The 19817-nt window shown below is 40.5% G+C and overlaps 1 protein-coding gene across 1 annotated transcript; it reads left to right on the top strand.

Annotated features, from left to right (window-relative positions):
- Positions 1 to 93: 93 nt before the first annotated feature.
- EMC8 (ER membrane protein complex subunit 8) lies at positions 94 to 16455 on the top strand. The gene is made up of 5 exons (XM_054048543.1): positions 94 to 555; positions 9636 to 9712; positions 13942 to 14011; positions 14557 to 14651; positions 14986 to 16455. Exons 1-5 carry the CDS (start codon positions 337 to 339, stop codon positions 15143 to 15145), a joined length of 621 nt encoding a protein of 206 aa, XP_053904518.1. The 5' UTR covers positions 94 to 336; the 3' UTR covers positions 15146 to 16455.
- Positions 16456 to 19817: the final 3362 nt, after the last annotated feature.

Below are 19817 nucleotides of genomic sequence, written 5' to 3'. Positions count from 1 at the left end.
AGGGAAATAGAGAGCGCCGCGCCGCGGTGCAGAGTGGGACGTCGGCGGACTCCCGCCCCTTCACTGTCTCCGGGGCCGCTTTGCGACAGTGCTGGGCGGTTGGGGAGCGCTTTGCGGCAGCCGGCGGTGAGAGCGAGGGCGTCGCGTGCGGGGGACTGAGGCAGGAGCTGGCACCTCAGGGGCCGCCCGGAGGAGCTTCACGCGGCCCGGCGGGGAAGCCGCAGCGTCCCCCCCCGCTCCCGCCGCCTATGGTGCCCCCCACCGCGCCGTGAGGCGAGGCGAGGCGAGGCGGGCGGAGCTGGGGGCCGGCCCCGCGGCGGAGCAGGGCGCCCCAGGATGAAGCTGACCACTCAGGCCTACTGCAAGATGGTGCTGCACGGAGCCAAGTACCCGCACTGCGCCGTCAACGGGCTGCTGGTGGCCGAAAAGCAGCCGCCCCGCAAGGACCAGCAGCCCCACGGGCAGCCGCAGCCCCACACCCTGTTCGTGGACTGCATCCCCCTCTTCCACGGCACCCTGGCCCTGGCCCCCATGCTGGAGGTGGCGCTGACGCTGGTAAGGAGCGAGAGTAGCGCTGGGCCCATCGTCAGCGCCCTCACGGCTCCCCTAGAGCGCTAGACAGGTGGGGAAACTGAGGCAGTAGCTTCAGCGATTTCCCGCCCCAAGACCGCGTGTCAGATCAGTGGAAGGGCTAGGGATAGAGCCCGGTTGTGGAAAGACTCCCTCAGGCAAAGCTGAAAGGGGGGAGACTCGCATGTGCGCCCGCACAGGTCTACAAAGACACACACCACTTTATTGCTGAGACGCACGGAATGGCCCAAAAACAAAAAGGATCCTGAGAGGCATGTAGTGGCTGAGAGAGATGCAAACTCTACCTCGCAGAAGGGCTTGTAGACTGAGCCGTGGAAAAGCAGGGGTTCATGCAGACAGATGCTCTGCGCTGTCTGCACTAGAGTTTTTCACTGCTGAAACCTGCCCCAGCTGAAAAGTACAGCTCCTATTTTGCTAGTGTAGACTTAGTGCTTGGCTGTAAGAGGAAGTTGACCGTTATAGCAGTATAATTATACCAGCATAATTCCCCAAGTGGACACACTTATTCCAGTTTACCCCTTCCAAATTGATATAAACTAAACTGAAAAAGGCACTCCTATACTGGAATAAGAATGGCCACACAGCAGGTTATACAAATATAACTAGATTGGTTTAAATTCACAGCTTTGCTTTTACAGGTATAACTTTCCCATGTAGACAAGGTCTGCCTCCTAGACTAGAAAAAAAAACTAGGCTTTTTAAAATGTTAGCTAACAGTTAGCATCTAATGTAACACCTTTTAAATCGTGTTACTAGTCATGTTGTAAACAGGCATTAAACTTTGTTTACATGCTACAAATGGTATTTTAAGTCAAGGTAGGTAATTCTTAGGGAGACAAAGTGGGTGAGGTAATATTTTTTATTGGACCAAGTTCTGTTTGTGAGAAACAAGTTTTCAAGTTTACACAGTACGCGCTCTTCTTCAGGTCTGGGAACTGTACTCAAAGGGTATGTCTTCACAGCAAAGAAAAACCTGCAATGCTCCAGCCCGAGCCTGGAAGTCTACACAGCAATGAAACAACCCCACAGCCTGAGTCAGCTGGCATGGGCTAGCTGCAGGTTTTTCTTTATTGTATAAATATACCCAAAGTGTCACAACTAAATACAAGGTGAAATAAATAAATACTACGTAAGTAGTTAACACATACTGCAAGGGACCATTCAAGGTGAAGTGGCCAGTGATATGGGGAGGGGGATAGTGGGTTATAGATTGTTGTAATAAACCATAAATCCAATGTCTCTATTCAGTCCATGGTTCTTAGTGTATAGAAAAGTTATGAATTTAAGTCCCCAGGCTCATCTTTTGAAGATGTGTAGATTTCCTTTGAGGATGAGGAATGAGAGGTCAGATATAGAGTGATAGTTGTATCATTTTTCTGTGTGTGTTCATTTGAGAATGTAGTGATTGTCTCATTTCACCCACATAGTTATTATTGGAGCACTTAGTGCACTGAATGAGGTACACCGCATGTTGTGATAGGCATGTGTGGGACCCATGGATCTTGAAAGATGTATTGTGGGTGGGTGTTGATCATTGTACCAGTGGAGATATGTCTGCAGGTTTTGCATCTGTTGTTCTGGCAGGGTCTGGTGCCGCTTTGAGTTGGTGTGTCCTGGTCTGTGGGGAGATAGCTCATAGGAGTTGCCTTACTGGATGAGACCCAAGGTCCATCTAATCCAGTGTCCTGTCTGACAGTGGCCAGTGCCAGATGCTACAGAGGAAGGAATGAGAACCTCACCGTAGGCATATTTGGGATAATCTGCTCCCCATATTATGTGTTATCCTGCTCTCTAACAGAAATTGGCTTAAACCCTGAAGCACAAGTTTTAATATCCCTTCCAAAATCTATTCTTGTGAATTATAACTTTGGCTATTCTTGATATCCATATAAATATCCAATCCCTTTTTGAGGCCTTTTAAATTCTTGATTTCAATGACTTCCAGTTTAATCATGTTTACGTTAAAAAAGCATTTCTTTCTAAAAATGCACCAGTTTTTCCTAGTCAAGACAGGGTCACAGAAGCTAAAGAAATACATGTTTACATAATGCCTGATGTGGTTAGAGCACAGGACTTGGACAGGAGATGAGGGTCCTCTTCCTACATCTGCCATGGATTTGCTGTGACACCCTGGGTAACTCAGAACTTTTCTACATTAAGGAAACTTCCACTGGTATAACTGGTGTAGTTATGCCAAAGCAAACCCCTAATGTATATATGGTGCACCGGTGCAAAGTAGGGATTATACCACAGCAGTGTACTGTGATTTAATCCAATAATATGCCAATGTAGTCACATTTGTGTGAATTTCTTTCTGTAGATAGGGCTAGTTTAACCCTTCTGTGACCTTCAGATGGGTGAACTTTAAATTCATTCATGTTTTTAAAGGGTCCTGAGCTCCTTGGATGAAAGGTGTTATTGAAGTACAGTATAAAATGTTGTACTGTATTTTTTAAGATGTGTTGTGGTCATAATGTCTTTAAATCAAGATTGGATGTCTTTTTAAAAGATAGGATTTAGCTCAACCACAAATTCTGGGCTTGATACAGGAATTACTGGATGAAATTCTCTGGCCTGTGTTATGTAGGAGATCAGACTAGACCATAACAGTCCCTTTTAGCCTTCAGAGCTATGAATAATGTAGTTGCAAGCAGACTGAGCCCTGGTCTACGGGGGGGGAGGGGGGGGTCGATCTAAGTTATGCAACTTCAGCTACGTACTTAGATCGACTTACCGTGATGAGTCGACTGGTGCCGCTCCCCCATCGACTCTGCCTGCACCTCTTGCGGCACTGGAGTACAGGAGTTGACAGGAGAGCGCTCGGGGGTCGATCGCTGCCCACCGGGTAGTGTAGACATACCCTGACACCCACCATGACTAGCTTTAAGGAACGTTTGCTCAGGCATCATCAGTTTAAAACAAACTGAAATTGTGACTTCCCAGATTGCCTGGTACTTTGATGAGTGTCCCACATTATATTGTTTGTGTTGCACTGGAATATACTGAGCTAATATTTTAGGACTGATGTATGCTTGTGGCTTTCATTATATTAAATGTGTACCTCTTGAAGTTATGAAGTATCAGTGTTGACAAGCAAAAGATGTGACAATGCTTAAGAAACAAAATAAGGCTCAGCTTTCAAACATGGGTGCCCAGACACGGATTTTAAGATACCTAAATTCAGATTTTGGCCCAGTCCTGCAAGCTGATACATAAGGGCAGATCCTTGTCCCTGTGTAGAAGCCGACTGACTTCAGTGCGGTTCCATGTGGGTATAAGGGTCCTCTCACTCAGAACTCCATGATTGGGGCCTTAGATGCTTAGCTTTGAAAACTAAGCCTGTAGTAAGAGAGAATGATGTCTCTTAGTTTTTAAAATGATTGGACACAGTTGTAGAATGTCTAGTTACTGGAGGCTGAAACAGCAAAATTTAGACAAAATGAAGAGCCGAAGCCTTTTGAGAAACACCAGCTCTGTCTAAATGAGCTGAACTAGGCGACAGTTTGTATATTTGTTCATTTCCAGTGATTAATTGGTTTAAAATATAGGGAAGTACTCAATTCAGACAGATTGCTATATAAGTATGTCAGGCTATGTCTATTCGTACAGCTCTGCAGTGGCACAGCTGTACCGATACAGGTGCTCCGCTGCAGCACATCTGGTGAAGATTCTCTATGCTCTGGTGAAGTGCTCTCCCATCGATTGCAAGCAACAGAAGTTATGTTGGCGGGAGAAGCTCTGCCCCCAGCTCCGCTCCTGGCCCAGCTCCACTCCTGGCCCTAGGCACAGCTCTGATTCTGGTCCCAGCACCCAGGGGAGTGTGGACAGATTACATTACGAGTAAGGGGGCTGGGGTGCAACATAAAAAGTTTGGGGACCACTCCCTTAGAGCAGAGGTCGGCAACGTTTGGCACGAGGCTCGCCAAGATAAGCACCCTGGTGGGCCGGGCCAGTTTATTTACCTGCTGACGCGTCAGGTTCGGCCGATCGCGGCCCCCACTGGCCGCGGTTCACCGTCCCGGGCCAATGGGGGTGGCGGGAAGCCGCGGCCAGCACATCCCTTGCCTGCACTGCTTCTCACTGCCCCCCATTGGCCCGAGACGGCGAACCGCGGCGAGTGGGGGCTGCGATCGGCCGAACCTGCTGCGTCAGCAGATAAATAAACTGGCCCGGCCCGCTAGGGTGCTTACGCTGGCGAGCCGCGTGCCAAACGTTCCAGACCCCTGCCTTAGAGTGTGTAAGTCTCCTAAGTGCAGTGGAGTGTTTCAGTGTTTGGCCTGTATCAGAAGCATTGTTTTTCTGGAGTTAAGATTCTAAACTGTTAGGAAGGGGGCCTTGTTTTCTTAGTTCCTGATCCTACAATGTGTGGCATGCAGAGGGACTGCTGCAGCCCCATAGAACACAGCTGACTTCAGTCGGGGCCCTATGTGGGCAAGTAGCTTCCAAGCTTTTTTTAAAAACAAAACACCTAGGAGTTTATGGATTAAAGCCCCAATCCTGCAAACATGCTGGGAGACTGCTGCACCAAACGTTTTGTTGTTTATATTTTTTATCTGGAGATCCTGGAAAAATTGGGACACAGTGCAATTACAGAATGATTCAACTGTGTAAAAAGGTACCCTGGTCATGGAAGATTTATTTATTTATTTATTTATTTATTTTAATCCAAAATTGGACCCTGATCCTTAATGGGTCCACATGTGAAGCTCGTTATAAGATCTGGGTCTTAATCTGTATATTCTGTTTGTTATACAGCTGAAAAATTGAAATATTAGTACATTATGTAACTTAAACCTTAAAATCCTCAATTTATTGCCTTTTCACTACTTCTTATTTGTACTTGGTTATTGATTTTAAAAGTAAAAGACATGAAATCCCCAACTTTCCCACAATTAATCAATTTTTGCAAGCCTTAAGTATAAAGTTCATGAAGATGGGTTGCAAATTACAATACTTGTCAATTTTTAAAAACTTATCAAGAGCCCAAAGTCTCTTTCTCTGTTTGTACAAAGGCTAAGTATTTATGTAACAGCTCACAGTAACTGCATTGTAGTGGCTTTTAAAATGGAGCCTGTTTTGCATGTAATGTAGCAATATGAATACAAGGAAAATCCTGAGTTAAGGAACCATTTTAAGTGAACAATTCAATAAAATTCATGCAGTTAAAGTTGATGTCCTTTTCCAGAAACACCTAGATATCCAAAGGGTCTTGCAGCATTGGTTGAATTTAATGAGGGGATTTTTTTTTCCCCCAAGGCCTTTTACTATAAACTCTTCCTTGGGTGAGTAATCATTACCCTGGAGGTGAATGGACTGCTTATGTGAATGAGGATTTTCTGAGTTATGCATGAGTATCAAATTGAGTTAATATTTTCTAAATCTAATTCTTAGTTCAGAGGATACATTTTCAGTGCCAGCCTTGTCCATTTAAAAAAAGTTCTAAAAATGAGTATTAAAGGAATACCCAAAAAAATCCTATTGATATCAAATGACACTTGAAATGTCATAGCTCAATTTCAAATTACACATGGGGAAAGGAACATGTACCAAGCCACGTGTGTCCTGTAGGCACAACAGCTTTAATGGAAACATTCATAGTGTTTATCAGGCGTTTTCAGCAAAAGGATTGGAAAGAATAAATTTGCACCATTCTTAATTTGCACATTTTTGTTTTGAATTTGAAATCAAATCATTTTTAAAAGGCAAGTTACGAAAAGTTTCAGTTACTGCCTTTGACTCCCCCAGCCGGTTGTTGTAGTTTTACAACCACACTTTTTTCTTTTTTTAAAAACTCTTTCCTGATGTTGTGCAGTTGCTCTCCACTGACTGGTTATACATGAGCAACAGTGACACAGCCTGTATACTCAGGGCTTATCTATACTCGCAAATCTTTCAAAATCCTTCATGGTTGCAGTACTGTGGGTTTCAGAGTAACAGCCGTGTTAGTCTGTATCCGCAAAAAGAAGAACAGGAGTACTTGTGGCACCTTAGAGACTAACAAATTTATTAGAGCATAAGCTTTCGTGGACTACAGCCCACTTCTTCGGATGCATATAGAATGGAACATATATTGAGGAGATATATATACACACATACAGAGAGCATAAACAGGTGGGAGTTGTCTTACCAACTCTGAGAGGCCAATTAATTAAGAGAAAAAAAACTTTTGAAGTGATAATCAATGGACACAAATCTGACATCAGGAATCAAAATACTCAAAAACCAGTGGGAGAACACTTTAACCTGTCTGGTCATTCAGTGACAGACCTGCGGGTGGCTATATTACAACAGAAAAACTTCAAAAACAGACTCCAAAGAGAGACTGCTGAGCTAGAATTGATATGCAAACTAGACACAATCAACTCCGGTTTGAATAAGGACTGGGAATGGCTGAGCCATTACAAACATTGACTCTATCTCCCCTTGTAAGTACTCTCACACTTATTATCAAACTGTCTGTACTGGGCTAGCTTGATTATCACTTCAAAAGTTTTTTTTCTCTTAATTAATTGGCCTCTCAGAGTTGGTAAGACAACTCCCACCTGTTTATGCTCTCTGTATGTGTGTATATATATCTCCTCGATGTATGTTCCATTCTATATGCATCCGAAGAAGTGGGCTGTAGTCCACGAAAGCTTATGCTCTAATAAATTTGTTAGTCTCTAAGGTGCCACAAGTACTCCTGTTCTTCTTTTAGTACTGTGGGTGCAGCTCCACTTCTGGGAGCAATGGTAGAAGCTCTGGGGGAAGGTCCTCTTCTAGAGTAAGCTGACTTCAGTGGAGCTAGGACAGTTTAAACAAGGTGAGGATCTGCCCCTTGGGTATACTGGCCACTGGTATTTTTACCTTGTAAAACGCTTTGACATCCACAGGTGAAAAGCACTATATAAGAGCTAGGTATTGTTGTTTTTATCACTTGTCTCATGTTGACCTGCTCTGATCAGGATTAGACCACAGGAATAGAAACATCAGTGGCCAGTTGATGGTATTGCAACAATGTGAAATTTAAGGAAAAGTGCTAGTGTAAACCTAGTGAAATTGCTGTTAAATTCAGAAAGTTAACAATCTTTGTTTACAGAACAAGTTTTTTCACTGGGTGAAAGTTTACTTTAAAAAGAAAACTGTCAACTTAAAAGTTACACTTGTTTGAAATTGTTTTCAGTAGCATACACAATAAAAATGTCAGACAAATGTAATTTTTAAATTGACAGTTTACTTTAAAAAGGAAACTTGTGTCAGGGTTGCTGGCTTTAGTGCCAAGGTTTCAGCCCACTAGCAATTAAAACTGAAATCATAAACCCTTGAAATGGGGTTTATAATTGCTCCAGTTAAGGGCCAACTGCTGTTTCAGTGCCAGAAGATGACATTTTAATAAAACATACAAATCCGTGTCATCCCCTGTGGATGAGGGATTATTCACATGGCTTTCTTCTGCTTAGACAGTTTAATACTGTAATTATTCTACTAAATATGAAATTTTTGATTTACAGATGCCAAAGTTCAACATCAAATACATTTTGGAATCCATTTTAATCAATCTATTTGGGTTTTTTAAAATGCATAGTAACTGGGGAGGGAAGCACTAGTTGTTTTCTCCACCTCCCAAATTTCTGGATTATCCTGGCCTGATACTCTTAATTGTGAGCAACAGGAATGGTAGATGTGTATTTTCAAAACAACAGAGATAATGGACCAAATTCAGAGCTGATATCCATTGTTTTCCAGTTATTTTTTTCCTGCTTTACACCAGGTTTGAATTTGTCCCTTTCATTAAAAAAAATCTATGGAAATTTATATAGTTTTTTGAAAAGTATTTGCATATGTGAAGCCTTATTCTTAGAATAAGGGACCATTATGATCATCTAGTCCAGTGACTCTCAACCGTTCCAGACTACTGTGCCCCTTTCAGGAGTCTAATTTGTCTTGCATGCACCCAAGTCCCACTTCACTTAAAAACAACTTGCTTACAAAATCAGACATTAAAATACAAAAGTGTCACAGCACACTATTACTGAAAAATTGCTTACTTTCTTATTTTTACCATATAATTATAAAATAAATCAATTGGAATATAAATATTGTGATTACATTTCAGTGTATAATATATAGAACCGTCTAAACAAGTCATGTATGAAATTTTAATTTGTACTGACTTCACTAGTGCTTTTTATGTAGCCTGTTGTAAGATTAGGCAAATATTTAGATGATTGATGTACACCCTGGAAGACCTCTGCGTACCCCCAGGGATACACGTACCCCTGGTTGAGAATCACTGATCTAGTCTGACCCCCAGTAATTCCTGCATCAAGCCTGTGTTTTGTAGTTGAGCTACAGCCTGTTTTTAGAAAGGCATTCTATCTTGATTTAAAGACGAAGTGATGGAAAATCCACCCACCATCCCTTGGTAAATTGGTCTAACGTTTAATTACCCTCACAGGTGAACAATTAAGAAAAAAGAATCTTGTATTAATGCAGATCCCCCTAGCAACTGGGGTGATTTGGAAGAATGAGACAATAGAATTTTTTGGTCACATCTTTCAGTTCTTAAATTTAAGGCATCAGTTGCTTTGTAAAGAAAACATTATACAATATAAAGATGTATACATTTTAACACTGTGAACTTCTATTTTCAGCAACCGTCTTGTGAAATGGGGTTATAGTCTCACATCCTGTACATTTCCCTACTTCCCACTGCCAACTAAATACTAACAGAAAATAGCCAGTAACACCTAAAATTTGATTCCAGTGGTTACTCAAGCGCTTCAGAACAAATTCTGTTCTTTGAATTGCAGGCTGTACATCACAATTCAAATATCTTCTTGTTCAACTTAATTTCATTAATGTTTTATATATCTTTTCCCTAATATTTGTGTTTCTTCCTGTGTTGTGGTTAAGAATATTAGCATTTGGTTAACTTTATTAGCAAATGGCTAAAATGTTATAAGGTTTCAATTGCCATTTTATCCTCAGGAAAGATGTATACTTTTTGGTAGTTTTGTTGTGTGATTTTTCTGGACTCACAGTTGTTTTGATTACTCTTTCAGATTGATTCTTGGTGCAAAGAGAATAGTTACGTGATAGCTGGATATTATCAGGCTAACGAGCGTGTGAAAGATGCCAGGTGTGTCGATGCAATATCTCCTCCTGTTTACTCTCTCATGCTGCATTTGTACTATGCCAACAAAAATAATTGCACGTATAATCTGTGAATATTGTTTAACTTTGACAACTGTCATGTGGTTTCACCTTGTTTCCTTAATACTATTAGATATCTGTGAAATGTCTTTTGTGTAGTCTCAACCCTCCATTTTTCCAGAATTACTCCTATATCGTAGATGTTATAGAATTGTTGGATGTTTCAGTGCTTGCTAATCAGTTTAACTGGCAGATATCCGGGAAATTCACTAGAATTCACAGATCTATTCATGAATCTATAGATCTTTTAGGAACTCATTTTGAAGTGATTTAATCGCTATCAGATTATTTAATTGCCTTTAATTTTTTATGAAACTCTTTGCCAGCTAGTCATGGAATTAATTGTCTTGCAATGGTACACCATGTAAGTAGAGCACAGAAGTCATTTCTTACTCATCACTTCCCCAGGATTACTCTTTAATAACAAGTTGTAAAATTTTCAAAACCAACAGTTATTTCAGAGTCTGAATTCCATTGAAAGTCATTGGGACTTAATGTACTTTTGAAAATGGAATTTAAGCTTCTAATTCACTTATGCTGTTTTTGTAAATTTTACCCAAGATGCACTCACTGTAAATTAACTATAGAATTGTAACTGCCATGTGTTAATCCTTTTTTAAAAGTAAAGTCCACTGTAAATATTTTACAACTAAGACCAGGGAAATTTGCGTCACTATAACTACACTGATATGTAGTCATAGTGATGGAAGCACCTAATGTTGTTGTAGACACACTTTGCCAGTGCCAGAGGAGACTTGAATTGTGTGATTTGTAACTTGTACATTAGTGCAATACATCTACCCACTGGGGGGTTGTGCTGGTTTAGCTATACTGATGCAAAAATGAAAACACTGTAGACCGCAAATTTTATTTGCAGTCCTGTCAGAAACACTATGCTTTTTGAGATACAGTAGTGACACAATGAATTTGTTGTCCGCTTTGTGTGTCACTGCTGTAGATTAATACCAAGTTACTTAGGCTCTTTAGTTCAGCAAATAGTATTTTGGGGAAAAGCTTCAAAATCACACTCCTACTCAGATGCATCTGCAACTGCGTACCTTATCTTAAAACTGAGTAATTCTATATTTTCCATCTCATTAATTCAGCTCATTAAATAACCAATAAAAGTCATCCTAAGGGACAATATTTTAAGTTTACACATGTATAGTGAATATTTTTTCTTCCCATGTTTAAATCATTAAGCATATCCAGTATTAAGACTAATTAGAGGAAATAAATGCTTTCATTTTAAATCAATATTAACCTCTTGTTCTCAGTAAAAACATTTTAATTTATTCAAGCCATTTTGTTGGAGCAACATTTCTTCTGGTCTTGAGGGATAGCTCCAAATAAAAATTCTCATGTCTCTGAAGCTATCAGAGGAGTTGAGAGTTTGATCAGTTATGATTTAGATGCAAGCAGATTTTCTTTGGAATCTACTAATTCTAACATAACGGGACGGAGTGGGGGTTACTTCCACAATACTTTAATACTATATATGCTTCAGCCTATGACTTGCTAGAGACGCTATGAATTTTTGGAGATGCTGCGGTTGATTTTCACATTGCCACAAGACTAGCAGGAAATATAAAATAAGGCATTTAAGGAACTCTCAGCAGAGACTCTCTCTGTATATGTACAATGACTAGAACAGTGCCTCTAGACACCCATAATATTAATAGATAAGGGGTTAAATCCTTCTTACGCAAATGTGCCTATGCCTTTTAGAAATTCTAAACTCACAGTGAAGACTGAATCTGCTGAAAAATACAAACTTCATCTCTTGGTTTGTCTATATACACTCTCTTTCTCTTTATATATATTCTAGTCTGTGGAGGGTTTTCTGGTGGTCTGCAGAACTGCATTTCTCAGGTGGTGATGCATCTATCACTTATTAAGTTGTGATGCATTCTTCTGATAATAGCACCGTCTGGGACATTTTAAGACTTCCAGAGGTATTTTGGACCAACTAAACTGAAAACACACCTGTCTGCACCCAGCACAGCTTTATTTTGGGTAAATTCAGCTGTGATCAGATTTTCTCCACCAAGGCTGAAGGAGTGGCAAACACAGGACAGCAGAACTGAATTCCAAAGTGACCTGAAGGGAGTAAAGCAGCAATTGCTGTAGGCAATGAGGGGAGATTTGGGACTATTAAATGTAAATCTCTAAATGCAGGCAGAAGAAATAAATAGCAAATCTACAAAACAGTTAAATTCCTCTACGGCCTAAATAGCCACAATTATCCCATTAAAGTGAACTTTTCATCTGACTACTGTCTTAATCCTGTTTGCTCCTGCAGAGAAATTGTGCATTTGGAATATTGGGAATGAAGAGAAGCTAGTATGCAAGAGGATCTGTAGTAGAAGTTTCACCCATAATGGAAGTTTAAGGATCACTGCTCCGGACTTATTAGTTAGAGCAAAGTAAATCCATTAAAGACTTCTAGAAACATAAGAGGAGCACATAACTTAGATCTTCCAAGGGAGTGTGTTTTACATGCACTTGGGTAATTTGGAGGAATATTATGCACTTATTCACTTTAAATTGATGAATTTGTTTGCCAAGATACCCTTGCATCACACAGTGACTGTACCTTTTACTACCTTGTTAAAGAAATATCAGTACATTTGCTTACTAGTGGAACTGGGTATTGAATGAGTTTTAGATGTAGATTGGTGAGCAAATTTAGAAATATCCTTTTCCAAGTTCCTGGGAATGGAGCAAAAGATAACCATGATATTCTGGATCTGGTGGGAAGGTTTGGAAGCTGCAAACTATTGGATCCACATCAAGTCTGAGTAAGCATTTACTGTCGAATCATGGAAATGTAGTTCCGGAAAGGCCCTCGGGAAATCAAATCCAGCCCTCTGTTCTGAGGCAGGACCAAGTAAACCTAGACCATTCCTAAGAGGTGTTTGTTTAATCTAGTCTTAAAAACCTCCAGTGACGGGGATTCCACAACCTCCCTTGGAAGCCTGTTCCAGAGCTTACCTACCCTTATCATTAGAAAGTTTTTCCTAATTAATTTAAATCTCCCTTGCTGCAGATTAAGCCCGTTATTTCTTGTTGTACCTTAAGTGGAAATAGAAAACAATTGATCCCTGTCTTCTTTATAACAGCCCTTCATATATTTGAAGGGTTATCATATCAAAAGGTCTACCTCAGTCTTCTCCCCACCCCCCCCCACCCCCCGCCCCCAGGTCTAAACATGCCCAGTTTTTTTTAATCTTTCCACATAGGTCAGGTTTTCTAAAGCTTTTATCACTTTTGTTGCTCTCCTCTGGACATTCTCTAGTTTGTCCACTTCTTTCCTAAAGTGTGGCAACCAGAATTGGACACAGTACTCCAGCTGAGGCCTCACCAGCGCTGAATAGAGTGGGGCAATTACTTCCCTTGTCTTACATAGTTAATGCACCCCAGAATTTTAGTCTTTTTCACAACTGCATCCCATTGTTGACTCGTATTCAATTTGTGATCCACTATAACACCATCTAGACAGTTATTCCCCATTTTGTAGTTGTGCATTTGATTTTTCCTACCTAAGTGAAATACTTTGCACTTATCTTAATTAAATTTAATCTTGTTGAATTCAGACCAATTTTCCAATGTATCAAAGTCATTTTGAATTCTAATTCTGTCCTCCAAAGTGCTTGAAATCCCTCCAACCTTGGTGTCCTCTGCAAACATTATAAGCATACTCTCTACTCCAGTATCAAAGTCATTAATTAAATATTAAATAGTACCATATCGAGGACTGACTCATGTGGGACTAGATACACCCTCCCAGTTTGACAGCGAACCATTGATAACTACTCTTTAAGTACAGTCTTTCAACCAGTTGTGCCACCCACCTTATAGTAACTTCATTTAGACTGCATTTTCCTAGTTTGCTTATGAGAACTTATATGTGACTGTAGCAAAAGCCTTACTAAAATCAATATATATCATGTCTACTGCTGGAACACAGCTAAGATATAGGTCATGTGCTAAAGGGAGATGATTCAGTGTTTTCTTACCCTTCTGACTTAGATCAGTTTAATATCTTGTTCCTGTTTGCTACAACACTGTTTTTCTCATGTCTCTTCTCAGCTCTTATTTCCTACTGGTTTCAGCTGAAATATATAGTACAATTAACTTGACCTTCTTCTGTAGTCCAAACCAGGTCGCTGAAAAGGTAGCCTCCAGGATTGCAGAGGGCTTTAGTGACCCAGCACTCATAATGGTATATAATTTCATTTATCTCTCTTCTGATTATAATCACAATATTGGAATGAGCGTTTAAATCCCATTTCTTGGCTCTGTTAATAGAGTAATGTGATGACTAACTTGCTGAGCCCTCAGAGTGCCTTGGGGAGTCCCTTGCAGGGCATTCAAGCAACCCCTTTTGGCCAGCAGAGCAGTTTCTGTGCTCTAAAGAGAGCCTACTTCTGGCCCTCCTTGGTCATAGAGAGAGTTGCTGCATTCTGTGTACGTGGTGGGAGAGTAAAGAAGGCATTCTTCCAAAACCTTTCATGACATAATGGCTTACCTTCTCAATCGGGCAAAAGCAATGGTGGGCTACAGTGGAATGTTGGTGGTGTAAAAGAAGCCACTTTAGACCATTTAAAAATTGGCACTTCAGAAGCAGCAACAAGATGAAACTCTGAATGGATTAATGGAGGTGAATGGAAGATGCTATGATGTTCAAAACTACACTGTCATTTTTATATCATCTCTTTATTTGGGATCTTGAAGGAAAGAACATGATTTGTTTCTGTTGCATGTTAGGTGGATAACACTAAATTTACGATGGAGTGCGCAGAACCTGCCATTCATGTGTATGAGCATCATGAAAACAAATGGAGATGCAAAGACCCACATTTGTAAGTAATATGTTTGTATCTAGGTTGTGATAAAGAGATGTTCCTTTGTGTAAACAGCTGTAAAGAGCAAAATTGTCTTATTACACTTGAACAACATAATATAGAATGACCTGGTAAGAAGAAAACAGGCAATAGTTGACCATGCTTTGAAAGCTTTCCTGGTTTTCATAATGTTGAGAGATACATCTAGCTTATAAAAACAAAACTCTGTCAGTATTCTGCCTCCTAAGCTGTAGTCACACTGCATAGTGCAATGGCTTATGTTTTAATTGAAAGAGCTGGTGGAGATCATTTTCCTTGAGAACTATTAATTCCTAGTTATTTTACATTCTAGTGATTATTGTGAAGACTGGTCTGAAGCCCAGAGGATCGCCGTATCTCTCTTGGACAGCAAATCCTACGAAACCCTTGTGGATTTCGATAATCACCTAGATGACATCCGGAATGACTGGACAAACCCAGAGATCAACAAAGCTGTCCTACACCTATGTTAGGGAGGCTTCCACTGACTGATTTATGGGCATTTCCACTATGTTGAAGATACTTTAAAAAAATATTTTTGAATGTAAATAGAGTTATCTTCAGTACATTCTGGGGAACGCCAACAGCAGATTTAAAAAGAACGGCATGTCACTTGGAAAAGGTAACGTGCCCATAAGCAGTCAAATCTTTTTAATGAGAATCCTTAGAAGAAATACAAACTGTCAGTTATAGCCATCCTTGTGGATTCCTTCCCAGTTGTAGTGATTGTTGCTATAACCTTTAAAACCAGAACTACTTCTGCTTGTCCAAATTGTTCATATTAAAAAGTTTTGACTAACCTTTTATAATCTTTAGAGAGAGTAATTTTTAAAGATTTATGAAATATCTTTCAAAAATGAATCTTGTCCTTAGATGAGATGTTTTTAAACTCTTTAAGTCACAAATGTATAAACAAAATCCAGTGGTAACTGGTCTTTTGACCTGGTTCTTAACTGGCATTATTATTGATGCAGTAGAATAATGCTAACTGCTAAAGATTGTACTCTGTGCACATATTACATTTGTTCTGCAGCAGTTTAGCATATCATAGCTACAGAATAACATATACTGAAAGCAATATTTCAAATGCTGCAGAGATTCCCAACCACACTGGGACTACAAACAGTTACAGAAATAGTTACAACCAAGGCCAAAACAAATCTTAACTTTATGGTTTGTGAAGGACTTGGAGCACAGTAACGGTTTTGAATCAGCTACAAGGCTCTGTAGGAGTTGAGAAAACAAGAGAAGAGTAAAATGCCATCTTGATTATATGCAATCTTTCTATCTGGATTTTAAACAGATACTCTTAATTCTGAGCTGATTCGCACATCCATTCAAATAGGACTGAAATGTACCTATCTGTAAATTAAAGGCAACTGATTTGTCTTTAGCATATGACTCAAAGGAACCTTGAAACACTCTAGTTCATCTTAAATCTATCTGTTTATCTAATTAATATCTGTTTCTAACAAAAGTTTACCAGTTGATGGGGAAGCTTTATAGCAGAATTTCTTTTGTCATTTTTATATGTATTATTTTGTAACAAGTACACCAAAGGCATTGTACCTTACCTTCTGTCTCTTTCTTTTAGCTATGTTACTATAGAACTTGTAACAACTTAACCTGGGGAACCGAATGAACTTGAGAGGATACATTTTATATCATTCAACACTTTTTAACAGTAACAACAAATGGAAGGAAAATGCTTTCGCTGACCAACTGCTATTGTAGCTTGTCCCCCACCAGCTGAAAATAAACTTGATGATATGGGGAATGTCAATCAGATACTTTTGTGGCATCCTTGGTGGGGCTGGGTGAGGAGAGAAGCGGGTAGGGAGGAAAGGAGCGGAAGATAAGTAGACTCAATTACTGACTGCATAGTGCAGTTAATGCACTAACTTGTCTTTGACCTTGAAAGACCTGAGTTCAGTTCTTAATTAGATCAGAAATTAAGAGAATTTGGTCTCTTGCTCATAAGAAGTATTTGGTACACACACACACGTTGCAACACAGTTCGCTCAAAGTCTTTTCCTAAGTTCCCTACCAAAACAAACCCTTCACAATGAAGATCCAGATGCAGTATTTATCTCCTAATTTTTTTGCTTTTTTCTTAAAGCAAACTTTTGAAACTTGGGCAAAAAGTAAGGGATGAGATTTTCAAAACCATTCTTGAGTTGACCTCGGTGTGCTCCTATTAAAGTCGATGGGAGTTTTACCATTGATATCAACGGGAACAGAATTAAGGCCAAAATCCCATTCTAAAGTAATAGTTGTTATGAATGAGGATTACAGAAATTAGTGCTCCCTTTGTTTCACAGTGATGATAAACTAGTTTGGAGCAGGATGAAGCAGACATCATTTGGGGAAGTAAAATGCTGAATAGTCATGGCTGAACAAGTGTAACTGAAATCTAGTTGACAACCAGCAAAACATGCTGCTATTCCACAGATTTAAATATACTAACTCGTGGAGTGTTCCCCGTAGTACATGTACAGAAAAAAACATTACCAATCATGCACATTGTATAAACAGAGCTTTTCAAGATGTTTGCAGAATATAAGGCAAAGCCTATGATATGCTATTCTTTCCAGGGACAGATGTTACTGTTTGCCCCTTTTTGACCTGAGTGGCTAATCAAAGTTTATGGCCCTGTGGGTGATCTAGTTGGGAGCAGAATTTGGTGATAGTCGGGTATTTCTTCAATGCAGTTTTGTTTATTTACAAAGACTGTACAAAGTGCTGTGTCTCTGAATGCAGAAGGGATCAAATAACAGGAAACAGCTTCTTTTGTTCACCAAGAGCAGCCTTTTCACCCTGCACCCCGACCCAAAAAAAAAGTCTCCAGGTTTTTTCCAGGGTCCAGCCACAGGCTTTCAGCTGCTTCTTCAGTCTGTCTCAGTCTATTCTCAGTTTGTGTGTGTTATCTCCTGCCAACGCGCACACAGTCACAATACCCAGTCGAACCATCTGCCCGCTTGGTGCTAGTTTCTGAGCAGACTATTAGGCTCTCCTTCAAGGGTGGCCCCTTAACTGTCTCTTACAATTGACTTAAAGGGGGGACTCATTCAGAGATCAGTTTAGAGGTATAAACTGAACCCATAACAAAGTTTCACTTAACTGATAACATTATCCTAACAAGCCACTGGGAATTGAACTGGTTACACGAAGAGTCATTAAACAGCACTGAAATACAAGCTGGTATTTCTTTGAAGCTACAGGAAATGCATTTCTCATTCTTCCTAACTAGATGTCATGTAATCAAGTATTTGGCCACATATGCATTCACACACTCTAATTCGTTCTGTCAGATACTCAGCTCTTATCTGGTTAAGGCTTCCCAAAATGATAAATGTTTTGTAAAGATCGATTTTTTTTATAGTTGTCAAATAAAATTAACTCAAAGCAAAATATGTATCATTGGGGGCTCTAATCTGATAGAAAAGATAAATGCTCTTGCTGAGTAGTGTATTGTTAAACCTTGAGACTTTGCAGGAAGGGACAGGAGAGAAGCACCATATGCTATCCTCCCCTCCCACCTCTCCCTCTTTTGTTTGCTTGTAGGTTTCTAGTGAGGTCCATTGGACATTTGCCCATCAATAAAGCCAGAGGCTGGTTTTAAACAAACAAAGGGCAGGTGCAGCAGGGCACCAATGAGACTTGCCCCATCACCTGGACAATTTCCATCCTACCCCTCTCATTTGCATTGAAAGCTGGACAAAAAGTTATAAAGGTGAACCTTGGACTTGCTTTGATTCATGTTGGTTGCATGTGAAAGGAAGAGAGGAAGCAGGTAATCTCTGCGAGGACGGCTCTCTGCCTACACGTTGATCTTGCTGCAAATCTAGGTCACTGATCTGTATGAGCAGCAGTATATTTCTTGGCTTGGGCAGCAACTGCATTAAAGGAATGCAAGGTAACTTTAACTTTCAGGGAAGAAAAAGCTGGTGGGAGGGGGAAAGTCTACATTCCTATGAGAACCCTGATGATTTTTTTTACGTCTACTTCAGTGTCACAGCCACCATGCTTCTGGCTGGGAAGACTACTTCCAGAGCATATCCCTCTTTCCTTTATTCCGCCCCAATTGTCTGCCAGTGAATGCCATGCAGAGGTCTTTTTCCTCCTCCTCCCATTGACAAATGTCTTACGTTTCTGCTCCTACCACTCTTTTGGACTTGCCAGCCCAAGTTCCTATGATCAGAAATCAAACGCTAGCCCTGCCGCAGTGTCTGCCTGCCTTAGGGTTCTCCATAATACCCATTACCATTGTATGAGCACTTGGAAATGCAGAAAAGCCCTCCTGGTTGTCTTGGTATTACAAAGCTATTTTCCCGCTATATTAATGTTTGAAAGATTTGTGATGAACAGTTCTACCAAATAACGAATGTATAGAAAACTGGCACAGAAGGAGGGAAAAACCCAGCTCAATCTGATCTGTAAAGTGCTGCTTTTCAATAAATATAGGCAATCAGCACCAGAAATGATGCTATTCTGAATGATTTTGAATGTAAAGTGGCTAGGTTTTTTTAATGTGCTATTTACTGCTTTGCAGACTCTGGCTTAGTGGCCGGAGCAATAATGGGCACTAATTCGGGAGTCTTTCAGGGTGAAGATGGGAGCTTGGCTCGCTGCAGCATATGGTTTTGAAGGAAATCCTGCTTTCTTCCCAAGCAGCTGTCCGAGTTGACTTAAGACCAAGGAGGCTAGGTGACATGCTAAAGAGCATGCAGCGTGCAACTCCCATATCTCTGCCCCCTGGTTCTTCTAACCACTGGGCACCAGGGCCAAGCTTTTCAAAAGTGACTTATTTTGAATTGTAGGTGTCTAGCTTGAGACACTTCAAAGGGACCTCTTTCAAAAAGGCTTGAGCCTTTGCTGTCTGGAAATCAGACCACTTGAAAGGTATTCCCAGTTAGACCCCAAAAAATGGAGGCACCTAGAATAACTGGACACTTTTGAAAGTCTTGGCTGGCATGGCAGTGCCAGATTAAGTAGTTCTGTGTGGGCAGGGGTCTCCCTCTGTAGGATCAAAAGGTGCTGGTAATCAGTAGTACACATGTTTCAGAGTAACATACAGGAGTACTTGTGGCACCTTAGAGACTAACAAATTTATTAGAGCATAAGCTTTCATGGACTACAGCCCAC

Source organism: Malaclemys terrapin, chromosome 14, assembly GCF_027887155.1.
Source record: "Malaclemys terrapin pileata isolate rMalTer1 chromosome 14, rMalTer1.hap1, whole genome shotgun sequence".
Lineage (NCBI taxonomy): Eukaryota > Metazoa > Chordata > Testudines > Emydidae > Malaclemys > Malaclemys terrapin.
The sequence above is the reverse complement of the archived record's forward strand: the minus strand, read 5'-3'. Positions and strand labels throughout refer to the sequence as shown.